This window comes from Fukomys damarensis, unplaced genomic scaffold (assembly GCF_012274545.1).
Source record: "Fukomys damarensis isolate Sample0158 unplaced genomic scaffold, DMR_v1.0_HiC HiC_scaffold_3, whole genome shotgun sequence".
NCBI lineage: Eukaryota > Metazoa > Chordata > Mammalia > Rodentia > Bathyergidae > Fukomys > Fukomys damarensis.
The window spans coordinates 44,228,334-44,255,856 of record NW_022900915.1 but is presented as its reverse complement, the minus strand read 5'-3'; the positions used below and the strand labels follow the sequence as shown (position 1 = coordinate 44,255,856).

The 27,523-nt window shown below is 45.7% G+C and overlaps 1 protein-coding gene and 1 long non-coding RNA gene across 3 annotated transcripts in view; one reads left to right on the top strand and one right to left on the bottom strand.

The window, feature by feature from the left end:
- Positions 1–285: 285 nt before the first annotated feature.
- Positions 286–19,819, top strand: LOC104875451. The gene is made up of 3 exons (XR_784063.2): positions 286–359; positions 19,429–19,610; positions 19,746–19,819. It is a non-coding gene; the product is annotated as an uncharacterized LOC104875451 (long non-coding RNA).
- A 455-nt stretch (positions 19,820–20,274) lies between these two features.
- Dhfr (dihydrofolate reductase) overlaps positions 20,275–27,523 on the bottom strand; it is a 13,719-nt gene continuing 6,470 nt past the window's right edge. Inside the window, exons 4-6 of one of the 2 annotated variants that reach the window (XM_033767930.1) lie at positions 26,417–26,543; positions 24,732–24,847; positions 20,275–21,064 (exon numbers count right to left, since the gene is read on the bottom strand). In XM_033767930.1, the coding sequence (XP_033623821.1) occupies positions 20,986–21,064; positions 24,732–24,847; positions 26,417–26,543 (322 nt within the window). In that variant the 3' untranslated portion in view covers positions 20,275–20,985. The remainder of the gene's footprint in view (positions 21,065–24,731; positions 24,848–26,416; positions 26,544–27,523) is intronic. The other variant, XM_010642959.3, reaches the window with a different exon arrangement.

Genomic DNA, 27,523 nt, shown 5'->3' with positions numbered 1-27,523 from the left:
TAGTGAATCACTGCCGAACACCTGGCATGATGGCGCCAGCCAGGGCTGTCGGGGAGGAGGCGCTGCTTATCTTGCTAGGACAGAGGAAATGAGTACTGGGACCAGGTGCAATTAGCAAGCGACCCACAGGGTCAGTGAGAAGCCATAATTCAGGGGAACGGGTTTAACTGGGGTCACCCTGACCTCAGCCGCACGTGACTCAGCAGAGCCCTGCCACTTCACAGATCAAGGCCTAGGTTGCCATGGCAGCCATTGAGGGAGGGGCTGTGCTCTCCCAGTCACCATCTGACAGGCCCGTTTGAGTCACACAGGGCTTCAGTCTGACTCCTGATATCAGACAACATAGCTGGATTTTGGAGGTAAGTGGCACGTACCACTCATAGCCTGCTAGTACTGGGCAGGGACGTCTGCCACAGGGTCTCAGTATGGTGCTCAGGCTGGACTTGAATTTGTCACGTGGCCCAAGCCATCCTTGAACTGATGGTGATCCTCCCGCCTCAGCTTCCTGAGTGCTGGGATTACAGGCTGCACCACCATGCTGGGCTTATGTAGGAAACCTTTTAAGCTTAAGGAAATTACATTAAGACATTTGCTGGTGCCAGGCAGTTTTCCAAATTACATGCAGGCCCAAATGTGTCCCCACCAAAATTCAGGAGTTGGCCTGTGATGATTTTAAGAAGTTTTTAAGAGATGATTAAGCCACAAACAAAACCAAGGCCCTCAGAAAAGAAGCTTCACATGGTGCTAGGTGAGGACGCGGCCAGCTGCCCTCCCTGGACCGAGACAGGCACCTCACCGTGGACTCCAGGCCTCCAGAACGTGGAGAAAGTGCTGTGCCTGGTGACCGACCCAGCCTCAGCCAGTAGAGGTGCTGCTCTGTCCTTCTCTGCGCCCGGCCTCCCTGCCAGGGAACCTTGCGTCCATGTTAGGGCTCCACTGCAGAAGCCATGACTGTGGCCGGGCTTTGAGCCCTTCCCTGGTTTCCTTACGCCCTCAGTGGCTGGAGAGTGACCCGTGTGAGAAAGGGAAGGCCTTTGTGCTTCCGAGCCAGGGTGAAGCCCTGCCTGAACATACAGACTTTCAGTTTCTTCCACGTCCTACGATAATATGCGCGTATCTTCAGAATCTGTCATGACGTGGCCTTTAAGTAGGTTTCTGCTGTGCTTTCAGTGGTAGGTCCTTCTTTGTTATTATTTTGTTTTGGTTTGGGATTTTTGAGACAGGGTCTCACTATGTAGACCACACAGGCCTCAAACTTAAGATCCTGCCTGGCTAGTGATATGACCTTCTATTAGGAACACTCTGGTTTTACGATTCTAGAAATTTTTCTTATTTCTTTGATAATTTATTTGTTTTTGTTTTCTGTATTCTAATTTTGGGATCTCCAATTTTTAGCATTCTAATCCCCTTAGGTTAATCATAAGTGTTAAGCCAGGCGTGGTGGTGCATGCCTGTAATCCCAGCACTTGGGAGGCTGAGACAGGAGGATCGCTGTGAGTTCGAGACCAGCCTGGACTACACAGTGAGTTCCAGGTCAGTCTTAACTACATAGTGAGACCCTGTCTCAAACAAACAAACAAACAAAAAAATCATAAGTGTTAAGATCTTTCCTATTAACCTGTTTTTTGTTCTATTTTTGTTTTGTTTGGGGTGTGTGTGTTTGGGACAGGGTCTCACTATATAGTCCAAGCTGGCCTCAAACTTGTGGCAATGTTCCTGTCTCGGCCTCCTGAGTGCTGGGATTACAAGTGTGGGCCACCACTTCCAGCCTTGTTCTAGTTTTGCTAAGATTTCCTCAAATTTATCTTTCAGCTTCATAAATTTTTTTTTTTTTTGTACTGGGGATTGAACTCAGGTCCTTGCGCTTGCAGGGCAGGCCACCGAACTGTTGAGCTAAATCCCCAGCCCCTTAAATGATTTTTTATTACTAACAGCAAAATTTGTAACTTGTAAGATTTTCTTTTTGCTGCTGTGTTTTGAGACTGGGTCCCTACTATGGGGTTTAGGCTGGCCTTGAACTCTTGTAAGCCTAGGCTGGCTTTGAGCTCACTAGGCTCTTCCTGCATCAGCCTTCTGAGTGCTGGAATTATAGGTGTGTCCCTTCATGTCTGGCAAGATTCTTTCTTGGTATCTGAATTTCTTTTTCATCCTCTTCTCTCAGATATAAAATAGTTTGTAATGTATTTAAAGCTAGTAATAGATCAGATTTAAATTTGCATCTCTTCATTATGTCTGACTTCCAAATTTTCTGCATCACACTTGCAAAACTAAGTCTAGCAGAAGTGTCTTCGCAGACTTAGGCAAGAATTAGAGTTCAGTCCATGGGCCGGTTGGCTCAGCGTGGTCACTGGCAGGGTCTTGAGCCAGGCTCCGTGTGGGGATGGTGGTGTGCAGGGCTTCTTCCCAGAGCTGCCAGAGACTCCGCTGCTCGGAGCCAGGTGTGGGGAGGGGCCCTGCAGAGCAGCGGGAGGGAGCGGCCAGTGGGGCGGAGGACACGGACGGAGGACCGCCCTAGGGACGTGGCCTGGGCTCAGATCCTGGCATGCACCCCGGGGGCCCAGGCAGCCAGAGTCCCGCTGCCAGGGACCCTGCCCTGCTGCCCTGCCCTGCTCCTCGGCTGTCCCTGCGCCCTTCTGCGCTCTTCCCGCCCTGGCCTCCTTCCAGACCCGCACTTTGGGCTGTCGCTGTCCGCATGTGTCACAGCTCAGGGCTTTTCTTCTTCCCGGTGGTGCATTTCAGTTTCCTTCAGCCTTCACCAGAGCAACAAAGAGCCTGCGGCCCGGGCCCTCCCAGGGCTCAGAAGCCAGGCTTTTACCGCCGGGTGTTAGGCGCAGCAGCAGCAGTAGCAGCAGGGTGAGGAACTGAAAACCCAAATCTGGAGGCTGCTCCAGGCTCCCCGGGGTGCTCTCTGCGGGAAAGGAGGGAAGGGCCAGGCCAAACGCTGCCTCTGGCTGGGAACACAGAAGAGCATCTCTGCATTATTTTCAACTAAAACACACTGCCTCGTCTTTTATGACGTGGATGAGAGGCCATCTGGAACAGTGAGCTTTGTGAAGGCTGATGTTTATCTTCTAACGCTGCGGCAGGAGCAGCCCACAAAGAGGACAGACCACGGTCAAGGCCGGGCTGCATCAGGAGCCGGTGTAGAGCCCGGATCTGCCGCAAAAGGGCAGGTTTACGGTTTTGTCTAACAGCAGCATCCACTGCGTGCTCCGAATCCTGCATTCGTTACGGAGAGCCACGGATGAAGGTGGGCAGAGGGTGTGGGGGCACCTTCCTAGGAGCCCTTTCTCTTCTGTCCCCTGCACCTGCTGGCTTCAGAACCGGGCCCCCAGTCTTCTGTGACCACGAAGGAAGGCTCACAGAATACCTGAGGGCATTTGCTCACTCTCTGAAGAAGCCCAAGGACCAGCGTGGCTTGTGGACCAGGGATGGATTTTTGACTTGATTTCGCTCAGGCAGGAGAAACTCCTTCCTGCTAAGGAAGGTAACCATTTTTGGTCTATCAGACCTTCAGCTGAAGGGACCAGGCCACCCACACGAGGGGGGACAGTGTGCTCTTTGGTTTACCAAGCTCATTGTTCATGTCCTCTGAAACACCTACAACAGTGCTTCACCAAGTCTCCGGCACCCGAGGCCGGCTGGGTGGCTAAACTCAGCCCTTGTCTCGGGCAGCTCTCCACTGGTGCGTGACAACTGTGCCACAACCAAACAGCTTAAAGCAGCCCACACTTGTTACATCCCAGGGTCTGAGGGCCAGGGTCTGGGCACCGCATCCCACAGAGCACAAGGGGCCACTGTGGTCTCACTGTGGCTCACGCGCGCAACGTCCAATACAAGGCAGACGCAGGCCAGGCAGAGTCCAGCTCTTCAGGATGGGGAGACTGAGGCTGCAGTGCCTCCCTGGTGTCACCTGGAAGCAGTCCGCCCTCTGCTCACGCCCAAGGCCACTGCCGCACCTGGTCTTGTGGGTCCCGCAGGGCAGCGGCTTCTTCCAAGCCTGTAAGGGGAGCGAGACTGTGCACACAGAGGTTGCAGTGCTGTGTGACTTCACCGTGGTCACATCAATGTGTCACTCCTGCCGCACTCACCGTGCAGAGCGAGGCTGGACAATGCTGTGGAACAGATCTGGAGGACTTACACCGTAAGACTTACCATAAGGCTGAAGTATTCAAGTAGTGTGGTGTCCAGAAAAGAAAAATGGATCAGTGTAAGAGTCCTTGTGCAGACCCAAAGGTAAACAGCTGCTTGACATAACGACGAAAACAGCCCTGTGGTCTGTGGGGGACTGCTCTGTTGGTTACGCCCGAAGCAAGCTATAAGCACAACAAGCTGTAAAGAGTTAACCCCACAGTCAACTTGTTTCAAGACGTGAGTCTGACCAAAGCCTATGTGTGACTCAGCCAAAGCCAAGTGACTCTTACCCAGACACAAGAATGCTGTGTCTCTTCTTCACAAGCCTTGACTGCATTGGCAACAAATCCCTAACAACCACAGGTAGCCCCTTTCCCCCAACATAACAACGATTGTGTCACCAATAAATATCAGCGGCTCTGGCTGGACAGGGTATTTGCTGCTTGCTTATGCCTTTACCATCCCGGCTCCCTATTTCTCCTCTTAACTCTATCTCTATGTCTTTCTTCTTGCCTTGTGTTGTAGCACTGAGTAGGACATTGGGATCCCCGGCAGGGGTCTCCGATAGCAGTCCAAGGAGAAAAATGGCTTTTGAGGCAGATGACCTGGAGTAATGGGATATTGATATAAAATAGACAGAAAATCCTGATTTCTACCTCACACTGTATTCAATAATTTAAGGTGGATCACAGACTTTGTTGTGTGAAGTAAAACAACAAGACTTCTAAAAGAAAATGCAGGATCAAATTCTTCCTGGGTTTGGGAGGAAATATGTATAAAACAAAAAAAAGTCAGATGTGGTGGCACACACCTGTAAGCCCAGCACTCAGGAGACTGAGGCAGAAGGATCACTGTGAATTCGAGGTCATCCTGAGCTACATAGTGAGTGTAAGACCAGCTTGAACTACACAGTGAGACCCTGTCTCAAAACAAAAAACCAAAAAAACTGGAAAAAAAAACCCACAGATAAATGACTTAATTAAAATAAAAAGTCTCTTCATCAGAAAATCAGAATGTAGAATTAAGAAAATCAAAAGAAAGCCACAGATTGAGAAGACAGCTTTATTGCTTATATTTGATAAAGCTCTCACATATCCAAAATATATTCAGAACTCCTACAAATCTGTTACAAAGAAGACAATCCAGCTCCCCCCCAGGAAATGGGCAAAAGATTTAACATGACCCTCACAAAAAAAGATATCCAAATGGCTAATAAACACATGAAAATGAGAGCACCATTATTAGTCATCAGAGAAATACAAATTAAAACCAAAATGAAACACACATCTATTAAAATTGCTGCCATTAAAGAGATGACAAATGTAAGAATTAATGAAGTTTTGGTTATGAAAATATTTAAGCTCATATTATTTTTGGAGTAAAGTTAGTACAATCACTTGGGAAAACTGACAGTGTCTACTGAAGCTAAACATCTGGTTATCTGAGAACTCACTAACTCTGCTCCCAGGTTATACCCAGAAGAGTACTGTGTGTCCTAGGCATGAGTATGGGAATATTCACAGTCCCAGCCAGGCACCAAGAGAATGGACACACATGCTGTGCTCTGTTCATGCAATGCAGTACTACACAATTGTTTTAAAAAGAACCAAAGCGTACAAAAATAAAGTGAATCTGATAGGTGTGATGCCAAGTAAAAGGTCAGACACCAAAACAGAGTCTCGTGAAGTCCAGCACAAGACAAGGAATTCAGTGTGATCCAGTCAGAGTGGTTGTAGTTGTGAGTGTGTGTGGGGGGCTGATGGAGACTGTGGAGGGCACCCTAAGATGTTCCAGGGTGCAGAAACATCCAGGTTACGGATTATGTAGTGTTAACTCTTCGGTCATTTCTCTTGCTCACTGTGGAACCTGGGAAGCTGGGCTCTTCTGTGATGTGTAATCAGATCATCCCTGGGTCTGACTACAGCTGTCTCCCTCATGCAGACAAGGCACTGGGACGTCGTCGTGGCAAGCACTCACCTGGTTACACCAGGTGCAAACTGCACCCCCCCACCCTATGTAAATGAAGGATCAGGAGCAGCGCCTTTGATTGGTTGTGGCCATATGCAAATGAAGGACTGGAAAGAGTATCTTCTGATTGGTCCTTTGGACAGCACCAGATTCAAATGAAAGATTGCAAGTAATGCTTTTCTGGTTCTGTGTACAGTGATGATGGTGTCACTGTGTTGGGAGTGTCCCTTACCTGTTGCCTTGCTGTATGGCTATACCTCATTCCCAGGGGGGATAGGTGGCTTCAAAGGACCGGGGAGGGCCTTGTCATACATGAGGCCAGTGTATAACTTGCTGTCAGAAGGCCTGAGTTAAGCAGTTTTCTGGGATCTGAACAAAGGAATGGAAAAGGGGGCGTCTTGTCTCGGTGGGTGGCAGGCGGGAGGACCACCTGCTTGGGCACAAGTTCTGAGCCCAGAGCTGAGCTGAGGAGCGAGGCCTCTGCACACAGGGTGTGGCTGTATCTGCAGCAGTCTGACTGGCCCCACCCCAGTGCAGGCGGTGACTAGAGCTTGCTCTGCAAACTAAGGATTTCAACAAATGTCCCAGAGATACAAGAAGTAAAGAGAGGTACAAAGGCGCCTTGGGAAGCAGTGATATTGCAGTGGCACTTTCAAAGAAAAACTGAAGCATTAGGACACAAAAGTTATTCAAGTTTTGCTCTTTGAGTTGTAGTCTTAAATTCTGCCTAAATGCATGCCTCTTACTAACGCATCCTGAAAATTGTCTTTCTCTGATGAAAGTCAGTGACCCTGCAACCTGCCCTGGGGTAAGTGAGTCGGAGTCTCCATGTCCATTATGGGGATCTTCTGAGGTCCCCAGGTGATGTGCCTTCTCTGAGCCTCATGCTGTTCCACTTTCAGAGTTAGGGTCATTGTCTTCGTTCAGATGTTAGCAGAAAAGTGTGCACATGAAATGTAACGGCCAGGAGAAAAGCTACCGCTGTGGGGTGAACCGGAAGCAACCTCCCGTGAGGAAACCAGGGCCCCTCAATTCCAGCCGGACCAGCTCTAGGTCCCCAGAAAGCACAAAGGGGCTTTGCCAGCTGGGATCCAAACCCTAGGGAATCACGGCTGCCCTCTGACCAGTACCCTGGCAAGGATGGAGGACAGAGGCCACGCCGGCACAGGGGCCCCCACACCACCAGTCTCGAGGCTGCCACCATGCCAAAAATGCCAGGATAATGGCTTTCCCCAGCACGACGCCTTTTGATACCTGGGAATATATTCTAGGTACAAATTGTGCTTTCCCACAGCAAGACAGTTACGAGCTCTACTTGGAGGACTCAAGGCCGATCTGAAGGTTGGCTGCGGGGAAGCTGGCTGTTTTCCTGCCCTCGCCTGGCCTTAGCATTTGTGCTGAAAAGTGAAACAGAACGCCGAGCTCCCGGTGCACCCCACCCCATGCATCTGCCTGCGGAGGCAGCCTGCTGGGACATGGCAGTGACAGTGGCCGGCCCCACAGCGCCTCCTCCTCTCCATCTCTGAAAAGATGCTTCCTCGTGCCTGTTGGTTCCCTGCCTGGGGTCACCTTTTGAAACTGACTGAAAAGAGCTTATCTTGTAATCAACATTTCCAAGAAGCTGCACGCAGGCCACGGGCTATGAAAAACAACAGACTCGATAAACAGCTTCAATGTATGTTATTGTTCAAAGTTTGCAGAGCTGAAGCCAGGTGTTTGGATATTCTCAGATGTAATTTTCAGAAGCAAACTCTGGGAGCTGCAGGTGTCCAGATGGCAGATGAACCGCCAGGGTGAGATGTGCCGTTACAGCTGGGTTTGCAGAAGAGAGAGAGAGAGAGAGGGAGGGAGGGAGAGAGAGAGAGGGAGAGAGAGAGAGAGAGAGATCTGAAAAGTTCCTGCTCATTTTCATTGTGATCTAATCTTGAAAACAAATCACTACACTGCTGGGAATCAAGATCCAACCACAAGCCAGGTGTGGTGGCACACGCCTGTAATCCCAGCACTCTGAGGCAGGAAGCTCACCCTGAGTTGGAGGCCAGCCTGAACTACATAGAGAGACCTTGTCTGAAAAAAGAAAGAAAGAAAGAAAGAAAGAAAGAAAGAAAGAAAGAAAGAAGGAAGGAAGGAAGGAAGGAAGGAAGGAAGGAAGGAAGGAAGGAAGGAAGGAAGGAAAGAAAGAAAGAAAGAAAGAAAGAAAGAAAGAAAGAAAGAATCCAGCCATAGAGCAAAAATCTCCAGAATTAGACTAAACCACAGCATGCTGGTGGTTTAGATTTTTGAAAAGGCCTTCTGATGGATCAGCAAACACGACTTCAGTGCTGGAGAATGTGTCTCTGTTCCCGAAGACGCTTTCTGATGTGAAAGGCATTCCAGGGGGCTCGCAGCAGTCGCATCCTCAGTTACTTGGGTCCTGGGAGGTTCAGACTTCTGTGTAACTGGCCAGACTTAACCAGGCACTATCAGAGGTGTTGCTGTGGAGGTATTTTGCACATGTGGTTAACACCTACGATCAATGACCGTGAGGAAAGGGCCTGCCACACTACTGGGGGCCTCATCTGATTGTGCATTAAGCATTAAGCATGCGGGTTCTGTCTCCAGTTTATAACATGCACACCTGGCTGGGTTCCCAGGCTGTTGGCTGCACTGCAGATTCAGACCGGCCAGTTCCGCAAAGCTCACCTCTAAGTACAAACACACACCGATACATCCCAGCCCCAGGGCCAATGTTCTGAGCTGGAAATTCAGGACAACCCAATGTAGACAAGCCCGTGTTCTGCTTCTCTGTGAGCCTGTATTCAGCAAATTGACAGCATTCTTCATTTGGTCCCAAGGCCACCAAGTTCTGATGAAGTGGGACAGATATCTAGGCTGTGCAGCAGCCTGGGGATAACAGAGGACATGTAGTATGGCGAGCCATTATGGTGAGCCTTGACACAGGCCTAGCCATGATTGAACTTTGAGTCACCTCGCTGGCATCCGTGCCCTCGCCCATAGCCACGGGTGAGTTCAGCTGGTAGCAGATGTAACCCATAATGGTTGTTATTGTTTCCCTCTGGAATGTGTGGGCGGTACCCTCGCTCCCTCACTCCCTCGCTCCCGTGCAGCCCTCGCTTCCATGCAGCTGGAGAGTATAAAAGGGAGAGGTTCTGTAATAAAGCAAGCAAGGAACATGAGAAGAAAAGTGCCTCCCGTCTCTCTGTCCTCGTCCTTTCAGGTTTAGGACCTGCTGGCAGGATCCTGACGTCGCGGCTCGCGACAATGTAGGGTGTGAGTCTTCCCTCTGCCTCACATCTGGTACAAGGACCACCTTGGGCAGTGGGAGACTGAACTGTGGGAAGGCTACACCCCCTGCTCTAGGGGCCCATTTGGTCCTTGAACAGAGAGGCCCAGCATGAAGATCTCCTCCAGCCAAAGAACATCTTTCCCAAGCGGAATGACTCAGACCATGAGAATAGGTAATGTAGGACTAAAATTCAAGGCCAATTTGCACTTTTCTTAAATAAAAAAAGGCTTCGTGTGATAAAAGTATTTCCATGTATGAAGAATGGGATTATGCATTCCATTTGTGATAAAGGAGGTGTGGAGGACTAACTAATGGTCATTTTGGAGCATCCAGCTGAGCTGAGTCAGCATGGTTCTGGGCGTGGAAAACACACCTGAGTATTGTTGCCAATGGCATAAAAGGAAACCTGGAGAGGACGCTCATTTGCTGCTGAATTTCTTGGAGAAGCTTGCCTCGGGGCTGGTTTTCCTGATGTGAACTTGGTCGTCCTCCAAGGAGGAGGAGCTCAGGGCCTCGCTGTTGCTGGGATTGGCTGCCATTCTTGTCAGGGGAGCTCTGATCTTCACCCTGAGCGTCACTTCCTGGCTCCAGGGCAGATCCCTCAGCCTGGTGGCACAAATCCTTCATCTCACCAGCTCAGGCTTTCTGGCTTCCACCCCTGACCTTTGGGCCTTCCAGGTGCAGATCCGCCATATGGACAGGCATGAGCCAATGCCGTGGGCTCTAGGCCTTCAGCTGGACTTGTGCAGGACATCGCTGTGGGACCCGGGCCCTTGGCTGGATTCTTCCAGTCTCTAGTGTGTGGACAGAACTCTCGTACTCCTGTGCATTTGATTTTTTGGGTGAGTATTATAAAATAACCCTATAAATTATGTGTCCTGTATTAAATCTATTCCCTTGCAAGCCCTGACTACAACAGGAGGTAATTCAACTTCTGATCTCTGCCCATGAGTGAGCCACTCCTGAAAGTGTAGTTCTCTACAAAGAAGACTTAAACTCTGCTTATATTTCTCACAATTATTTAGGAACAATTAACATGAACTCCTTGTGTCTTTTGGTTTCAAGTACTCCCCAGAAACATGATACATTTCCAAGCCATCCACCCACATCTCCTATACCCAGAATGAGAATTCAAGAAATTGATAAAAATATGGTGAACAGTGCTGATGGGCTCCATCCAGTGGAAAGGCAGCTCATAAAAACCTGACACTGTATCCTCATGCACCTTATTCCCTGGGTTTGGCACTGGGTGACTTCACGCTCTTTTTCAGACTCAAGTATTCACTGTAAAATGCTGGCGGAAAAGCAGTCCATAGTTGACTGCTGCCAAGTCCCCTCTCAAGTGCGAAGAGGCCTGGCCATGCTGGTGGCTGTCAGCCTCTGCAGGTCCTCTGGGGCACCTGATCCCAGCTCTTAGGAGAGGACCAGGCCCAGGGCCGTGAGCCAGTCCGGTTCAGTAAATCTGGTTCTTCCTGACATCGGCTGGTGGGTGCTGGAGAAACTCCCCCCATCCATCGTCCCGGAAGTTCCTGTCCCTGGTTCCACTGAGCTGAGCACTGCTCCACTGGGCCTGGTCTCCTGTGTCCCCGCTCCTGGGGCAAAGCCAGGAGGCACGTAACCTTTGCCTTCTGATTCACTTTCAAATTTGATTACTGACTACAGCATGAAAATAACCACAGGGTGATTTGCTCCCCCTTTATTCCAAGAAGTGTTCTGACGGACTGTGACTGTAGATTGGGAAAGGGAACGGGTGATCAGAGTGGTCCCCGACATGTAGGGCAGCGACTGTGGGCCTCGCAGGTTCTTCTGCTCCCCTCAGTGAGGTACAGCACTCACTCACCTCTCATCCGCCCCGGCACCGGCTGGGTGAGGATCTCTCCCTCAGTGAACACCTCTTTCCAAGTTTTAGCCTTGCGAAGGTAATTCTCAGCAGCTGGCCTGCCAACCTTTCTTTCACTGAATTGTGTTTCTTTTTCTTTTTTTATTGAGTTTATTGGTACAATCTAGGTCTACAATACAGTTACATTCATTACTGGGATCCTGTAACTTCACGTGACAAGTCTTGGTTCTCATTTTTTCCCCTTGTCCCTGCGCTCCCTTCACCCCCTCCTCCCCTCCCCATTAACAAACTCTTTATTTCCATTTTTTCATTTTCTCATATTTTTTTCCTTATTTCCATGCCCCTACCCTTCCCCCTTTCCCTGAACCTTTAGCCCTTTTCTTCCTATTTCACACTCTTAATTATCCCATTAGGGTCTTGTGTACTATTATAGTTTTTCACACCAGAGAAACTATTCGGTATTTACACGTGTGACTTTTGTATTTCACTTAGGAGTATATCCTCAATATGGATCCATGACTCTAATTTCTCATTCTTTATGGCTGAGTAGTATTCCATTTTATAGAAAAACCACATCTTGTTTATCCAGTTTCCAACAGATGGGCAGATGGGCAGTTTCCAAGTTTTAGCTATTACAAACTGTGCCGCTGTAAACATTGGTGTGCATATATCACTGTGGTATGATTCTTTTAATTCTTTTGGAAAGATGCCCAGCAGAGGGATGGCTGGGTCAAATGGAACCTCTAAACCTAGCTTTTTGAGGTATCTCCATATTGATTTCCATGGTGGTTGCACCAGTCTGCACTCCCACCAACAATGGAGAAGGGTTCCTTTTTCCCCACAACCCCACCAACATTTGTTATTGTGTGATTCCTTGATAGCAGCCATTCTTTGTGGGGTGAGGTGGAATCTCAGTGTTGTTTTCATCTGCATCTCTTGAATGACCAGTGATGTGGAACATTTTTTCATATATTTACTTGCTGCTTTTACTTCTTTGTCTGAGAAATGTCTGTTCATTTCAGATGACCATTTTTGAATTGGGTCTTTATATTTTGGGGGGCTGATTGTTTTTTCTTTATATATTCTAGATAATAGTCCTTTGTCTGAGGAGCAGCTGGTAAAAATTTTTTCCCACATTGTAGGTTGTCTCTTAGTTCTGTTAATGGTTTCTTTTGCAGTGCAGAAGCTTTTTAATAAGATGAGATCGCAGTTGTTGATTCTTTCTGCTAGTTCCCGTGCTACTGAGGACTTGTTCATAAAGTCTTTTCCTATGCCAATGTCTTCCAGAGTTCTGCCTAATTTATCTTCCAGCAAGTTTAGTGTTTCTGTTTTAATATTTAGATCTTTAATCCACTTTGATTTTAATTTAGTGCATGGTGAAAGATAAGGGTCTAGTTTTAATCTTTGGTAGGTTGAGATCCAGTTTTTTCCAACACCATTTATTAAAGAGGCTGTCTTTCCTCCAGTGGGGATGGTCAGCTCCTTTGTTGAAGATGAGGTAGATGAGTACATCTGGAGTTGTTTCTGTATCTTCCAGTCTTTTCCACTGATCCTCAGGTCTGTTTCTTTGCCAGTACCATGCTGTTTTTATCACAGTGGCTTTGTAGTATAGTTTCAGTTTGGGAATTGTTATACCCGCTGCCATGTGTTGCCTAGGATGGCTTTTCCTATTCTAGGTCTCTTATGGTTCCAAATGAATTTTTGGATTCTTCTTTCTAGTTCTGTGAAGTATAGTGTTGGAATTTCAATTGGTATTGAAGCAGTTTTGATAGTATGGCCATTTTCACTATGTTGATTCTTCCTACCCAGGAGCAGGGGATATCTTTCCATTTTCTTATATCTTCTTTGATCCCTTTTTTCAGAGTGCTGTAGTTTTCAGTGTAGAGGTCTTTTGCTGCTTTTGTTAGATTGATTCCCAGATACTTCATTTTTTTGGGTGCTATCATGAAAGGAATTGTTTCCCTAATTTCTCGTTCAGTGAGTCTGTTATTTGTGTACAAGAAGGCTGTTGATTTTTGGGTGTTGACCTTGTATCCAACTACTCTGCTAAAAGTGTCTATTAAGTCAAGCAGTCTTTTAGTGGAGTTTTTTGGGTCTTCATTGTAGAATATCATATCAGCAAATAATGACAGTTTAACTACTTCCTTTCCTATCTTTATTGCTTTTATTTCTTTCTCTTGTCTAATTGCTATAGCTAATGTTTCCAGAACTATATCAAAGAGGAGTGGTGATAGTGGACATCCTTGTGTTGTTCCTGATTTTAATTTGAAGGTTTTCAGTTTCTGACCATTTAATATGATGCTGGCTGTTGGTTTTTCGTAGAAAGCCTTTATTAAGTTGAGATATAGACCATCTATTCCAATTTTTTGCAGAGTTTTTATCATGAATGGGTGTTGAGTTTTGTAAAATGCTTTTTTCTGTACCTATCAAGAGGATCATGTGGTTCTTGTCCTTGACTTTGTTAATATAGTGTATTACATTTATTGATTTACGTATGTTGAACCATCCTTGCATACCTGGAATAAATCCAATGTAAGGATGTATGATCTTCTTGATGATTCTCTGTATTCTGTTTGCTAGTATCTTATTGAGGATTTTTGCATCTATATTCATTAAGGAGATTGGCCTGTAGTTCTCTTTTTTAGCTACATCTTTCCCTGGTTTGGGAATCAAAGTGATAATTGTTTCCAGGAATGAATTTGGAAGTATAGCTTCCCTTTCAATTTTATTGAAGAGTTTGAAGAGTAATTGCAGTAGTTCTTCTCTAAATGTCTTATAAAATTCAGCAGTGAATCCATAAGGCTGGGCTTTTTTTCGTTCAACTTTGGTAATTCATAAGTATCTAGAAATCTGTCCATTTCTTCTGTGTTTTCCATTTTATATAGTACAGGTTCTCATAGTAGGTATTAATGATCCTCTGGATTTCTGTGGGATCTCTTGTGACTTCACCTTTTTCATTCTCGACTGCATGGATCTGAGACTTTTCTTTCCTTTTTTTGATAAGGTTTGCTAAGGGTTTATCAATTTTATTTAGTCTTTCAAAAAACCAATTCTTCAATTCATTTATTTTTTGTATCATTTTCTTAGTTTCCATTGTATTGATTTCTGCTCTAATCTTTAAAATTTTCTCTCATGTTCGAGCTTTGGGTTTTTCTTGCACTTGTTTTTCTAGGAGTCTAAGATTCATCATTAAGTTTTTTATTTGAACTTGTTCTATTTTCCTAGTGTGGGCATTCAGTGCTATGAATTTTCCAGGTAGAACTGCTTTCATTGTGTCCCATAGATTTCTATATGTTGTTTTGGCATTTTCGTTTATTTGTAAAAACTGTCTGATTTCTTCTTTAATTTCCTCTGTGATCCATTGATTGTTAAGGAGAGTGTTGTTCAATTTCCATGTATTTGTGAAGTTCCTATGGTTTCTTATGCTATTGATCTCCAGCTTTATTGTACTGTGATCTGATAGTATACAGGGAATAACTTCAATTCTTTTGCATTTATTCAAACCCGCTTTGTGAGCTAGTATGTGATCTATCTTGGAGAATGACCCATGTGCAGCTGAAAAGAATGTATATTCTGATTTTGTGGGGTGGAACACTCTATAGATGTCTAATAAATCCATGAGTTCAAAAGCTTGGTTCAGTTCTAGTATTTCATTGTTGATTTTTTTGACTAGATGATGTCTATTTGTGATAGTGGGGTATGTAGATCCCCCACTACAATTGTATTAGTGCTTATTTGGTTTTTCATATTACTTAATATTTGTTTTATATAGTTGGGGCATTTATATTTGGTGCATATATGTTTATGATTGTTATTTCTTCCTCTTGGATTGTTCCTTTTACAAGGATGTAGTGGCCTTCTTTGTCTCTCTTAATCAGTTTTGGTTTGAAATTTACTTTGTCTGCAAATAAGATTGCTACCCCTGCTTTTTTCTGGGCTCCTGTCATGTGGATAATTGTTTTCCATCCTTTCACTTTCAGTCTATGGGCTTCCTTTTGCAATAGGTGTGTTTCTGGTATATAACACATTGTTGGGTTTTGCTTCTTAATCCATTCTGCCAATCTATTTCTCTTGATTGGTGAATTGAGGCCATTGACATTGAAGGTTATAACTGATATGTACTGACTTATTATTGTCATGTTGTTCTTTTGTTGACTCTTTAATTTTTTGTCCTCTCCTTTTAGTTTCTTGCCTTGGCTATTTGAATTGCTCTGTTGGGCCTCATGGTGTTGTGATCTTCATTATCTTTTTCTAGGATATTGTTTAAAATTCCTTGTAGTGCTGGTTTAGTATTCATGAAGTTTCTCAAGTGTTCTTTGTCATGGAAGTATCTTATTTCTCCATCCATTTTGAAAGAGAGTTTTGCAGGATACATCAGTCTTGGTTGTAGGTTGTTTTGTTTTAGGACTTGAAATACCTCACTCCAGTCTCTCCTTGACCTGAGGGTTGTGCTGAAAAGTCTGCTGTGATTCTGATGGGCTTTCCTTTGCATGTGATTTGTTTCTTTTCTCTTACTGCTTGTAGTATTTTGCTCTTCTGTTGGGTTTCTGGGATCTTGATTATTATATGTCTAGGTGTAGATTTTTTTTGATCGTGGCTAGTTGGAGTCCTATATGTCTCGCTTATCTGTATGTCAAATTCTTCCCCTCTGTTTGGGAAGTTTTCTGTCATTAATTTTGTGAACAGCTTTTTAAAGTCATTTGCACTTTCTTCTGCTACTTCATGGATTCCTATCAGTTTTATGTTGTTCTTCTTTGCATCATCTAGGAGTTGTTGGATCAATTTGTCATGCTCCCTTACTGTTTTTAAAAGACCTCTCTTTTCACAGTCACTGTCTGTGATCTTGTCTTCAATATCTGAGATTCTATCTTTGTAATCTTTTATTCTGTTGTGTATGTTTCCAATAGAGTTTTTAATCTCCTGGATATCTGTTTGAATCTGTTTAATGGATTCCATTTCTTTCCTATGTTGGGTGTTCACTGTTTCCATTTCTTTCTTATTCTGGGATTTCATGGTTTCTATCATGGTCCTGAGCTCATCTATTTTTTTTTTGTCAGTTTCTATTCTGGAGTCTCGAATCATGTCTTTTGCTCACCATCTCTATGGTTATCTGGGAAATTTTTTCTGTTTTGAATTTTTCTAGAGCTTGATTGATCTGTTTTGTTACTTCCTGTGCTGTGAGTTCTGAGTGTCCTGGAGGTTCACTATCAGACTTTTCATCCTCCTTTGCTCTACTGTTTGCTATTGGTGAACTGGAAGTCTGTCTTTGTGGCTTGCTTAGGTGTTTTCTCATCTTCATTTTTGCTGTTGGGTTGCCCTTGATTCAATCTCTGGGTCATTAAATCTTCCTGATATCATTGTGTCCCAGCCTTTGATTCTCTAATGACTTATAGACATTCTCATTTTCATAATTGAGAAAACAACTCATCAAATCAATCCCTATCTCTTATCCCAATCGATACAATCAGGAACACAATAGGATCAATCACCTCCCTTTATAGCCAGCCATGCCTCTGCAGAGTGCGTCCAAGGACTGGCACAATCAGGGGATGGGGGGGTTGCTCAGAGGCGCCCCTGTGGCTACCCTCCTGGCACTGGATCGGGGCAATCAATGGTGCCCACCGGGAAAGGCCTGAATTGTGTTTCTTAATGAAGCCAGGTGCTTTGTAGTGTTTCATTCATTTAACTGTAAAAAAAACGTGCATTTGTGAAGTGGAAACTATCCCTGAGTTTGCTTCCTAGGTATCAGAGTTACTAATATGAAAGAACTTCCATATGTGCTTTCCTTATACAGATGAAAGCTTGACATTTTTAAGATTATCAACATAGGAATCTAACCTTCACCACGTAACTGACTCCAGTCTTGTACATGCATATTTATCATATTTTATATCCTGTTTCACCTCACTTGGGTGCCTGGGATAGGAAAGTCTTTTTCTTCTTTTTATGGTGTAGAAGTGCTTTAGGTCAGCAGGCCTGATGTGGCTGGGGTGCCTGTGTTAAGGGCAGATCCTGGGCCCATCTGGAAAAGGACATTTTCTCCTACTTGAAGAGGGGCAAAGCAGACCCCGTGACTCCCTAACAGTCGACTTCAGCTACCTTGTGACCCATGTGTAAGGAATTAATTTTCTTTTTTTTTTTTGTACTGGGGATTGAACTCAGGACCTTGCACTCGCAAGGCAGGCATGGCGCCACTGAGCTAAATCCGCAGCCCCACATTTTCTATTTTAAGCTGACTGTGGAGACACACTGCTTCAAAGTTTCCTTGAAAATTTAAGTGGGGTGTGTAGAGTACTGAGGAACCACTGAATTTTTAAAAATTATTTTAATCAGGAAATGCATGAAAATGGCTTTAGAAGTTTTTGTGGAGTGTCCTGCTCTTGCTTCCTCCTTACTTCTGTTCTTCACAGGGACGAGCTCTTCCCATTTGCTTAGCTCTGATTTTGGCTGGGCACCTTCACAGTTCTTTCCAAATTGCTCTCCAGCTTTCAAGTGAAGGCATGCATTTATACATGTAATTACTAAAAGCCTCTTACACGAGAAGTCCTAGCAGTCCCCAAGCCACCTCCCATTCTCCTGAGAATGACTTAATTTATACATTACACAGGGACTTCCCGGGATGACAGATGCAGACTCAGCTCTCACACCACTTTCGTCTTTTCCTCTCATATTGTCCCCAAATAGTGACCAGTCTCGGGGTGAGGTAGCCATCACAGCATCGAGACAGTAGTATGTACACATTACTCATTTTTTTTTGTTGTTTTTTTGAATCAGGGTCCAACTATGTAGTGAGACTGACCTGGAACTCACTATGTAGCCCAGGCTGGTCTCGAACTCACAGTGATCCTCCTGCCTCAGCCTCCCGAGTGCTGGGATTACAGGCGTGTGCCACCACGCCTGGCCAAATTACTCATTCTTGAGAAAAACAGCATTTTAGGGTTTTACTTCCTGTATGTTTCTAATCCAGTTAACAACTTCCTAGTCATGCCTACCCTGTCAATCTACATTTATATTTGCTTTATCCTTAGTGAACTTCAACTTTCTGTCAGCAACTTTTGATATTTCTGCTGTTTGCTATGCCAGTTACCCAGCTGGAATATTGTTTTGGGTTAACCATCGTCGCCTTATTTTTGGTTGGTTTATTCCTTGGTTTTGCTGGAGCATTTCTTCCAGTGGCTTTCTAAAAGATACATGGAGGGAGCCCAAGTCTGCTTGTTTTGAGTATTGGCTGAGTGTAGATTAGTTGAAAATAATTTTTTTTCCTGGTACTGGGGATTGAACTCGGGTCCTTGCACTTATAAGGCAGGAAGCAGAACCACTGAGCTAAATTCCCATCCTGAAAATACATTTCTTCTTAGAAGCTTGGAGGCATGGTTCTATTATTTCTGCTTTTTCTTCTCTTTTTAATACTGGGCATTGAACTTAGGGGCTTTGGACATGGTAGGCAAGCACTCTACCGCTGAGCTATACCTCCATCTCTTTTTATTTATAGTAAGGTTTTGCTAAGTTCTCCAGGAGGGCCTTGAACTCATGATCCTCCTGCTCCAACCTGAGTAGTCGCTGCACCCATTAATTTTTAAAATTCCCTTTTTCTTTCCTTTCTTAAAGGAATTTCAAACTCATTGCATCTAAAACTAAAATCAAACTGTCAGAAAACCTGCTGCCTCCAACTTAACATATATCCCAAGCCAGTTTCTCACTCTGCCCAACCCTCACTATGCTTGATATGGGTCTCCATGTTTGCTTTCTTGAATCTATAAACCATTTCAAGCAAACCATGTGTGGCCTTACACTTTTGTACTACGTAGAAAGCACGAAGGCCTCACACTCACCAACACATAGGATTGTGTTCAGCACTCATTGTTCCTGTGCACGCCAGCAGCTTTCTGCAAATACTGGGGACTCCACCTAGCAGCTTGAGGGTGTCCGGCCCACTGGTGGGGTAGGATATGGGAGGCCTGGGACAGCCCCAGCCCATTCTGCCCTCACGCCAGGAACCTCTGGTAAGGTGCTCCTTACCCAATGGTAGGTAACCTGCTTGTTGACCTGGGATTGGCTTTATTTTTTCTTTCACTTTTCCATACCCTAACTGATACTTTCTAGTATGACTGCCCAAAAAACCGTCTTCCTGGAATTTTGGTCTTGGGATCTGCCCTGGGGGAAAACGCGTCTAACACAGTAAATTTTCTTGTCATTTCAGTTCTTCACTAGTAAATGTAGGCAGGATTTACCTACTGAGGCGTCTGCTGAGTTCAAGTGTACATGCACCTTCGTTCTTAATGTCAGCAATTGAAACGCCCGACAGTGCCAAGCAGCGGTGAGGCCACACGACAGGAGTGGAATTGGGCAGCGCTGTGCTGCTCTGATCCATGTTGAAGTTCTGTAAGTTCTGGCGCTAAGTTTCCAGTTTGTTCACAGCAGAGCACTTCCCACTTTCCCCTGTGGTCTGCGATCTTTGTGCAGCAGTAGTGAATCCCATTCTGCCTCTTTGTGCGATGTCTCTCCCTTTTATGGAAGGTTTTAGGAAATTCCTTTGCTCCTGGTGTTCTGCTTCCTTCAAGGAAAGGGCTCAACTGATCACCTCAGCCAAGCTTTCCTGGACAAGTGGGTTTCCAAAGCCCTCACCACAGCATCCACGCCTAATACGGGACCACACCAGCTCTGGTAAGGTCAACTCTTTCAGCAGACTTGTGCCAGGACATTCATGTGGGAAAATCTGGGTATTGCACAGAATTTGTTTCTTTTACGTAGCAGCCTTTGGCAGTTTTCTGTTAGTACCTCAATTTTAGCTGCTGGAGAATATTTCATTTTAATGATATTACTGATTACTTCTACCTTTATTCACATAGGGGCTCTTCTCAAATTTAAAAGAAAAAGCTGCAAACATTTTTGGGTCCATGTCTTTGTTCAGGATTAACTTCTAGATATAGAAATTATGGTCCAAATCCAGACCATTCTGCATTTGAATTGATACCGCTAACTTATACTCTAAAAAAGTAGTATTAGTTTACAAGGCAGAACAGGTTATATTTTTGGTATACCCAATAATACAAATCTTTGTTTCTGTGATAGATGTTTTAATTTTTATTAATTTTGTACAATTTAGTTTCTAACATTAATAATTTTGGCTCCTAGCAATAACCATTCTCAATGTCACTCTTTGAACTTTTAATTTCAGCTATTATACTTGTTATTGCTTGTCCATTTTGTTCTGTCTCTGCAGTATCTTCTGGAAGCCTTCTGAAGACCAGAAGCGGAAATTTCAGAGGTCTCAGGCTTTTCCTAGGTCAGCTCCTACCTGCTTCTTTATCATCCCTGTGGAAGGTACTGCAGTTCAAAACTTACTGATTTCCAAGCTCAGTGAACAGAGCTTTTGCTCAGAAGTATGCGGTGTATGGATTGATTTGTTTCCTACTCTGACTGGATTTTCTTTCAAAATGTGAGTTGTAGGCATTTTGTTCATAACCCACATCTTCCCTTTGGACGAGTCTGGCTATCTCCATGGTCCTCACCTGAGCAGGACACCTGATTTGGATCCCTCACACCTGTACCACCAGAGCAGGTGCTGGGACTCAGATGGGGGCCTGGCTAGGGAGACTGAGACAGTCAGAGCAGAAGTGTTTCTTAAATAGGATCTGTTTAGAAAAAATTATCCAGAGATGAAAAGGCAAAACAAGTCTTTTTCTCTAATATATAAGTACATAATGTTTTTAGAAGAAGGGGAACAACTTGAAATGGATCAGAATACACCTTCACATTAATCGTTCTTTTCATATACTTCAAATTTGTACTTGATGCCTTTCTCCTCTTGGACCTCCGAAATCACACCTGGGTATCTATAAAAGAAACAGGTATATGATTAAATTATGCACCCATGGGACACCAAACTCCCCGCCTCCTCATCCAAAAGGCACCCATGGTGCATAAACTCCTTCCTCTGCCTTCACCAGAGCACACTGGGAATGGGGTCTCAGGCAAATACCTGACGATGCAAATGGTAAGGAGACACTGCATGTTGTTTAGCGTTAGAAAGCAAACAGCCAAATTTCTCCTCCTTTCCTTCTGATTCCTAATTCTTTTCTTGAAAACTAACCATGGGTAGGAGTTTCTCTTATACCTTTTCACTCTATCCCTGAGCTAAAATGAAATTTCCTAAGAATGTTTTGTAAGTCTTACCGTTGGTATCACATTTCACACCAAAAATGTTACTGTCTGCTTAACTGTTTTGTACTCACTGTAGGCAAGGATAATACAGGAAAACTTCTTACTCTCTTAGGACAACAGGCATCAATATTTGATGAGTAAGGAGACAATTGATAAAAAACATAATTAGAGATAGGCAATAACAGCTGCATAACAATATGTGGTGAGAAGAAAAGGCATTTTCTCTGGAATAATTTATATTTATTTAAATTGATGCCAACCATTTCTAAGCCACGTTGCTGCACTAGTTTGATAGCAGTATATCCCTTTCTTTTCTGTTAAGAAATGGTTTTAGTAGGCCAATTTAAGTTTTACTCTCTTAAAATGAATCACGAAAAGTAACATTTGCATTTTTTTTGTTCAAATTCTCAGCAGTGTCAGGATTGTTAGCTGAGAAGAGGGGAGCAAAGCATCAGGAGGTTCTCTCTAAAACCATGAACAACAATAACTTGGAAAACACTGCACTACTGGCTAAGTTCCATCAGTAACCACGGTACTCATGTTAAGCTTCTCTGGGAAATTAAAATTTAATTCTGCTTAATTTCCATCTTTATTTCCCTAATAACCACTTGTGCAGTCGGTTTTAAAAATGGTTAGAATTACCTCAGAATCCTAACTCCACTGGGGACATACTTGGACACCAAGCCCAAGTCTGACAAGGCCTGGTGCCGTGGCCTTCAATGGAGTCATCCAGAGAAGCTCCTCTGGGTCAGTTAGCTGTTGGCTGAGAGGAGACACTAGACAGCCACCTCATACAGAAGAGGGCTCATTATGCCCACGGGCTCAGGGACTTTACTCTGTGGGTGGCTGGCCCAAACCTGGCATGAGGCAGCACGTGCTGATGGGAGTGTCATGGCCACTGGAAGTGCGGAGACAGGAAGCGGGGGTCCGTACCCTCCACCCCTATGACCTCATTTCCTTCCACAAGGCTCTGCCTGTTAACGGTTCCATCTGGTAACAGTGCCAAGGACTGGGACTGAGCAGGAGTACGTGGGCCTCTGGGGACGTTCCAGATGTGAACACCAGCACCCTTTAGACTCTTACAGAACTAAGAAAGCTCGTGACTATGAACAGACAGCAGGTCTGAACTTGGTGTTCACAGGAATGAGCCTGAGATGATTTAACAGGAGATCCAAGAGCTAACGGACTTCTGGAAACCATGAAAACCAAACTGTAAGCAAAATAAGACTCCCCAGGAAGCACAGGAAAAGGATACATGTCCCACGGACTAACAGCAGTTTTGTTGATTTTGACAGACTTCCAGGGACAAGGGTTTCCTTTTCAGAGGTTTCATTTTTCTCCACTTAACAAAGGCCTGAGCTATACCAGGTGCCCCCTTGGCAAGGGTCCCTCCCTCCACCAGGACAAGGGGTGGCTGTAATGTCTGGACAAGTCCAGAAGTATGGAAGACTGTCCAATGCTCAGTGAAGGGTTTCATTTTCTTCCACAGCCCTGTATAGAACGTCCCATTTTGGAGCAATGTTCTTGTTTCTTTCTCAATCCACTCAGCATTAAAGTTTTCTAAGACATTATTTATGTATTTTTTTGGTACTGGGATCAAACTCAGGACCGTGTGCTTGCAAGGCAGGTGCGGTGCCACTGAGCTACATCCTGGCCCCTCTAAGACATTTAACGAAGATGTACTGTCAACCCTTCACACAACCGTCTCCCCACAAAGAGGAAAGGATACTTCTCAGTTTATCCTGCAACTTCAGTATTACCCTGACTCCCAAACCAGGTGAAGAAACAAACAAAAGAAACAATAAACAACAACAAAACCACAGACCGACACTACTGAATACACTTTCGAGAGTCAGGTTAGGAGATGGGAATGACACCCCAGGAAAGATGTTAAAATTTCCTTTCCTAAAAGCCTGAGCAGTAAGTACTGAAGTTATCAAGGATTCAAAGCGTCACAACTCTGGAGAGATCTGACTGGAAGTAGTAATCCTGGGAAAGGTATTTAAACGAGGCACGCACTAGTCTGTTCTGGTTGCTCATAGCAAAGGGGAAGAAATGACGGAGAGCTGAGCTCCACACTCCGTGTGTGAGTCGGCAGTCTACACAGAGGAGGAAACGTGCGGGCACCACTGCGGAAAGCAAGGGGTGAATGCGTGTGGAAGTGTTCGGCGAGGTGGCGTCCTCGGGGCCCGAGTGACAGCCCAGGCTCCGGCGTACAGCGCTCTTCCAGTTCGGCTGTGTTGGCAACGAGGGCCCGACATACATCCCTCACTTCCTCTGGCTGTGACCACGAGAGGTGGACGAGCGATCCGATGCAGAGCCCTCAGGCAGACGCCCTCCAAACACAAACGCACACTCAGGTGATCCCCAGACGCCTGAGTACGGAGAGGAGGCGCTGGCCTGGAAGCATTCGGCTAATTAACCTTTTACCTTCTCCAGGTGAGGGCTAAAGTGCTCTTAAACTAAGACGTTAGGCATTTTCATCACCAGGCAGCTTCCCACTGGGTCCCGAGTGTGCGGAGTCCCTGTCACCGTCACCTCCTTAACCCCAGTCCTCTCCTCTCACCTCAACTACCGCAACCGCCCGGTCTCCCCGATTCACCTTCCTTCCTTTTCAGGTACTAGAGCTTGCACACACAGGCATTCACACGGAGCTACATCCCTTCCCAGCGCTTTCTGATCTTGAGACGGGAACCCCACGGGCTAGAACTTGCAGTCCTCCCGCCTCAGCTTCCCGGACGGCTGGGGTCACAGGCGTGCGTCACCACACCCAGCTGCCCCGCTTCTCTTGAGTCCCTCTCTGGCCTGTACCCCTCAAGGCAGCTGAACAATGTCGTTCTCTTTGGAACCCTCGGCACCTGCAACAGGCCTGACCGATGGCCAGCCCGCTGCTCCACGCCTCACACTGGCCTTCGGCTCAGGAATGGACTGGCTCCCGCCGCCTCAGCCTCTGTGCTAGCTGTTTCTGGGAGATCTTCCTGCCATCAGGTCTCATGCGTGCCACGTCACAGCACCCAGTTCCCTGCATGGCGGTTCTGGACGTCCGTGTGACGCGCCAGCCTCTCCGCTCTGAGCAGAGGGGACGGGTGCTCTAGGGAGCGGCGAGGGTGCCTGGCTCTCTGGGAAGACCTGACCACTGCGCTTTCCGGCTGCACCACGGTCCTGGGAACCCGAGTACTTCCAAGTTGAGAAGGGAGGGAGATTTCCAAAAACTCCTACAGCACAGCTAACCACATGACTACCCCGCACTTATTCTGGAAAAAAAAGAATACTGTCCTCTCTGATTCTTAGGTGGGAAGCCCAAATATGCTTCAGGCTAATGAATAACTTAATACTTACTCGGGGAGGAGCCTGTATTTCTTCAGATCAATTTCTGGAAAAAACGTGTCACTTTCGAATTCCTGCATGATCCTCGTCACAAACAGTTTGAGATGGCCCGGCCGATCCATGGCTTCCTTAGAAATAAAGCAAAGGCATCATCAGCTCCCTTAATGAGTCAGAAGACAGAAGCCCAAGGACTTCAGTGTCATCAGCTGAGTTATTCCTGGAGAGGATTCGCATCAGTGCCGACAGTGTGGCAAGCTACGGGTAAGGCTGATTACGTGAGGACCTGGGCACTGCAAGCTTGTGCTTTCCCAGGCCAGAGCGCTGCGGTGGAGCTGCATAGGCGTGGCAGGTGGGATGAGTCCCCATCCCCATGCCCAGGGATGCCAGGCCAAGCCGACACCGACATCCCAGGCAGAGGGCCGGTGACTCGAACTGCACGTGCACGTGGGTGCTACAGGGTTACAGGGCTTGCGTACAAGGGTGGGCATGCAGACCCATCCCAAAGGTACTGGGACAAAGCCAAGAGCTCGCTTTCTAGAAGAAACTCACGTCGGATAAGACAAGACTGTGAAATGGCTCTGATCACCCTAACTGCCAGGGACAGGAGGCTGCAGAACCAGGGACTGAGGTTTACAGCCCCACCTAGGCCCACGTACTGCATCTTTCTCCAGTCATTTCTGTGTGTGTGTGTGTTACCCACTGATTTTCTTCTTCCCCACATGTTAATCTTTGGTCACTGTTTTAAAAGGTTCAAAGAGTTCTATGTATTATCCTCAAAACCCGTAAGTCATTCTGTATCAGGAAAGAGGTGTACTTTCTCTCTGATACACTCGATTCCCAGACAAAATCATGGCGCCTTTCTCCTGGCCCTCACATTCCAGGAGAATTGTGAGGAAAAGCTTTCTGCTTTTAAGAAAGTCACATACTCGGGCCCATGTGTCAGCTGAGAGCCGAGAGTCTGCCATTTTCTCAGTGAGGCAGGCAAGGGAAGAGTCATGGCAGCACAGGGCACGTCCCGGGCACAAGACAGGATGATTCCATGGCTTTGAGACTGCAAACACCACCCAGTGTCCTGGACTGAAAATAAATGGCATGTGGTGAGCCGCTGCTCTAGGGATAGGGAACTTCACCGAGGAGGAGTAAGTTCTAGAGCCCTGCTGCACAGCGCATTACTGTGGGCTTGCAAACTGCTGGGTGATTTTAAGAGCTCTGATCTCCAGAAGTGAGATATGCCTGTTAATTTGTTTGATTAAACAATTCCCTCATTCAAAACATATATACAACAAATATGTGCAATTTTTTTGTCAATCAAAAAAATAAGACTTTTGGCCAGGCGTGGTGGCGCACGCCTGGAATCCCAGCACTCAGGAGGCTGAGGCAGGAGGATTGCTGTGAGTCTGAGACCAGCTTGGGCTACACAGTGAGTTCCAGGTCAGTCTCAACTATATAGTGAGACCCTGTTTCAAAACAAACAAACCAACAAAAACCCACAAAAATTTAAATAAAATATTTTACATGATGTCTAACAAATAGTTTAAAATGACAACGTGTTTAACATGCTGCTTCCTACCCTGTGGGTGGATGCTTCGCGTTTCCCACAATGGGCTCCCTACGCGCTGCCCCTCAAGGTCGGGGAAATGGCACAGGAGCTGAGAGGGGTGGGGAGGAGCCCTCGTACTGCGGGCAGCTGAACCCACCTTGTACACAGAACTGCCGCCCACTATCCACACCATGTCCACTCTGCGTGCTAATTCTGGTTGCTCAATAAGCTTCAAGGCGTCATCCAGACTTTGGGCAAGAAAATGAGCCCCTTGGGGAGGTTCCCTGGGTGGGGAAAGAAACATCAGTGTGCAGAACCCATCCACATGAGTCTAGGATTCTGAGTAAGAAGCAGTGATCACAAAAATAAAACCACACCCACGGACCCTTCTGACACAGCACTCAGCCCTGGTATAGCTCTCGAATGATACTCAATCTGCCTCTGTGCATCTACAGTCTGTGCAGATAAAAACCCCAAAACGTGCATGTTATCTCGTGGTGGAAGAACACCACAAGGGTAGCTGTGACTGCAGCAGTGGTGTAAAGATTAACCAGATAGGGCCTGAGAGAGCTTTACGGGGGTTACAACAATGCTCTGTGTGTTCAACCGGGGTTTGGTCACACAGGTGTAACTACTGTCAACATCTATTAAGTGGAGACGGGATGTAGCTCAGTGGTTCTGCTGCCTGCCTTGCAAGCGCTAAGTCCCGAGCTGTCGATCCCCAATACCAAACAATAAATTAGCCAGTGGACAACTGTGACTTATCTTCCTCATTGTAATGTTTACCCAACAGAAAAAAACTGAAGAGATACTGAATTCTTAATCACATCTATAGCATGTCGAGGAGGAAATACAGTAATATGTGTGACTTATCTTGAAGCGTGTACACAGACAATACCAAGTGATGGGCGAACGGACATGTTAAACCACGTTAAACCAGCAGAAAAGACAGTTTGGGCAGGACAGAAGTGGTAGGTATCCATTTATTTAATGTAAAGATCTTTCTCTGTGCTTGAAATTTTTCTTGATAAGATGCTGCAAAAAGAATATCTGAATAACTGTAAAAAAAGTTGAATGATTTTCAGACTTTCATGTTTTGAGCAATATACAGAAATGAATGAAGTATTTGAAAATGAGTTTGTTACTAATTATGCAGTTAAAAGTACAAAGGGGAGGGCCGGAGATGTAGCTCAGTGGTGCCGTCACCTGCCTCGCAAGTACAAGGTCTCGAGTTCAATCTCCAGTACAAAAAAAAAAAAAAAAA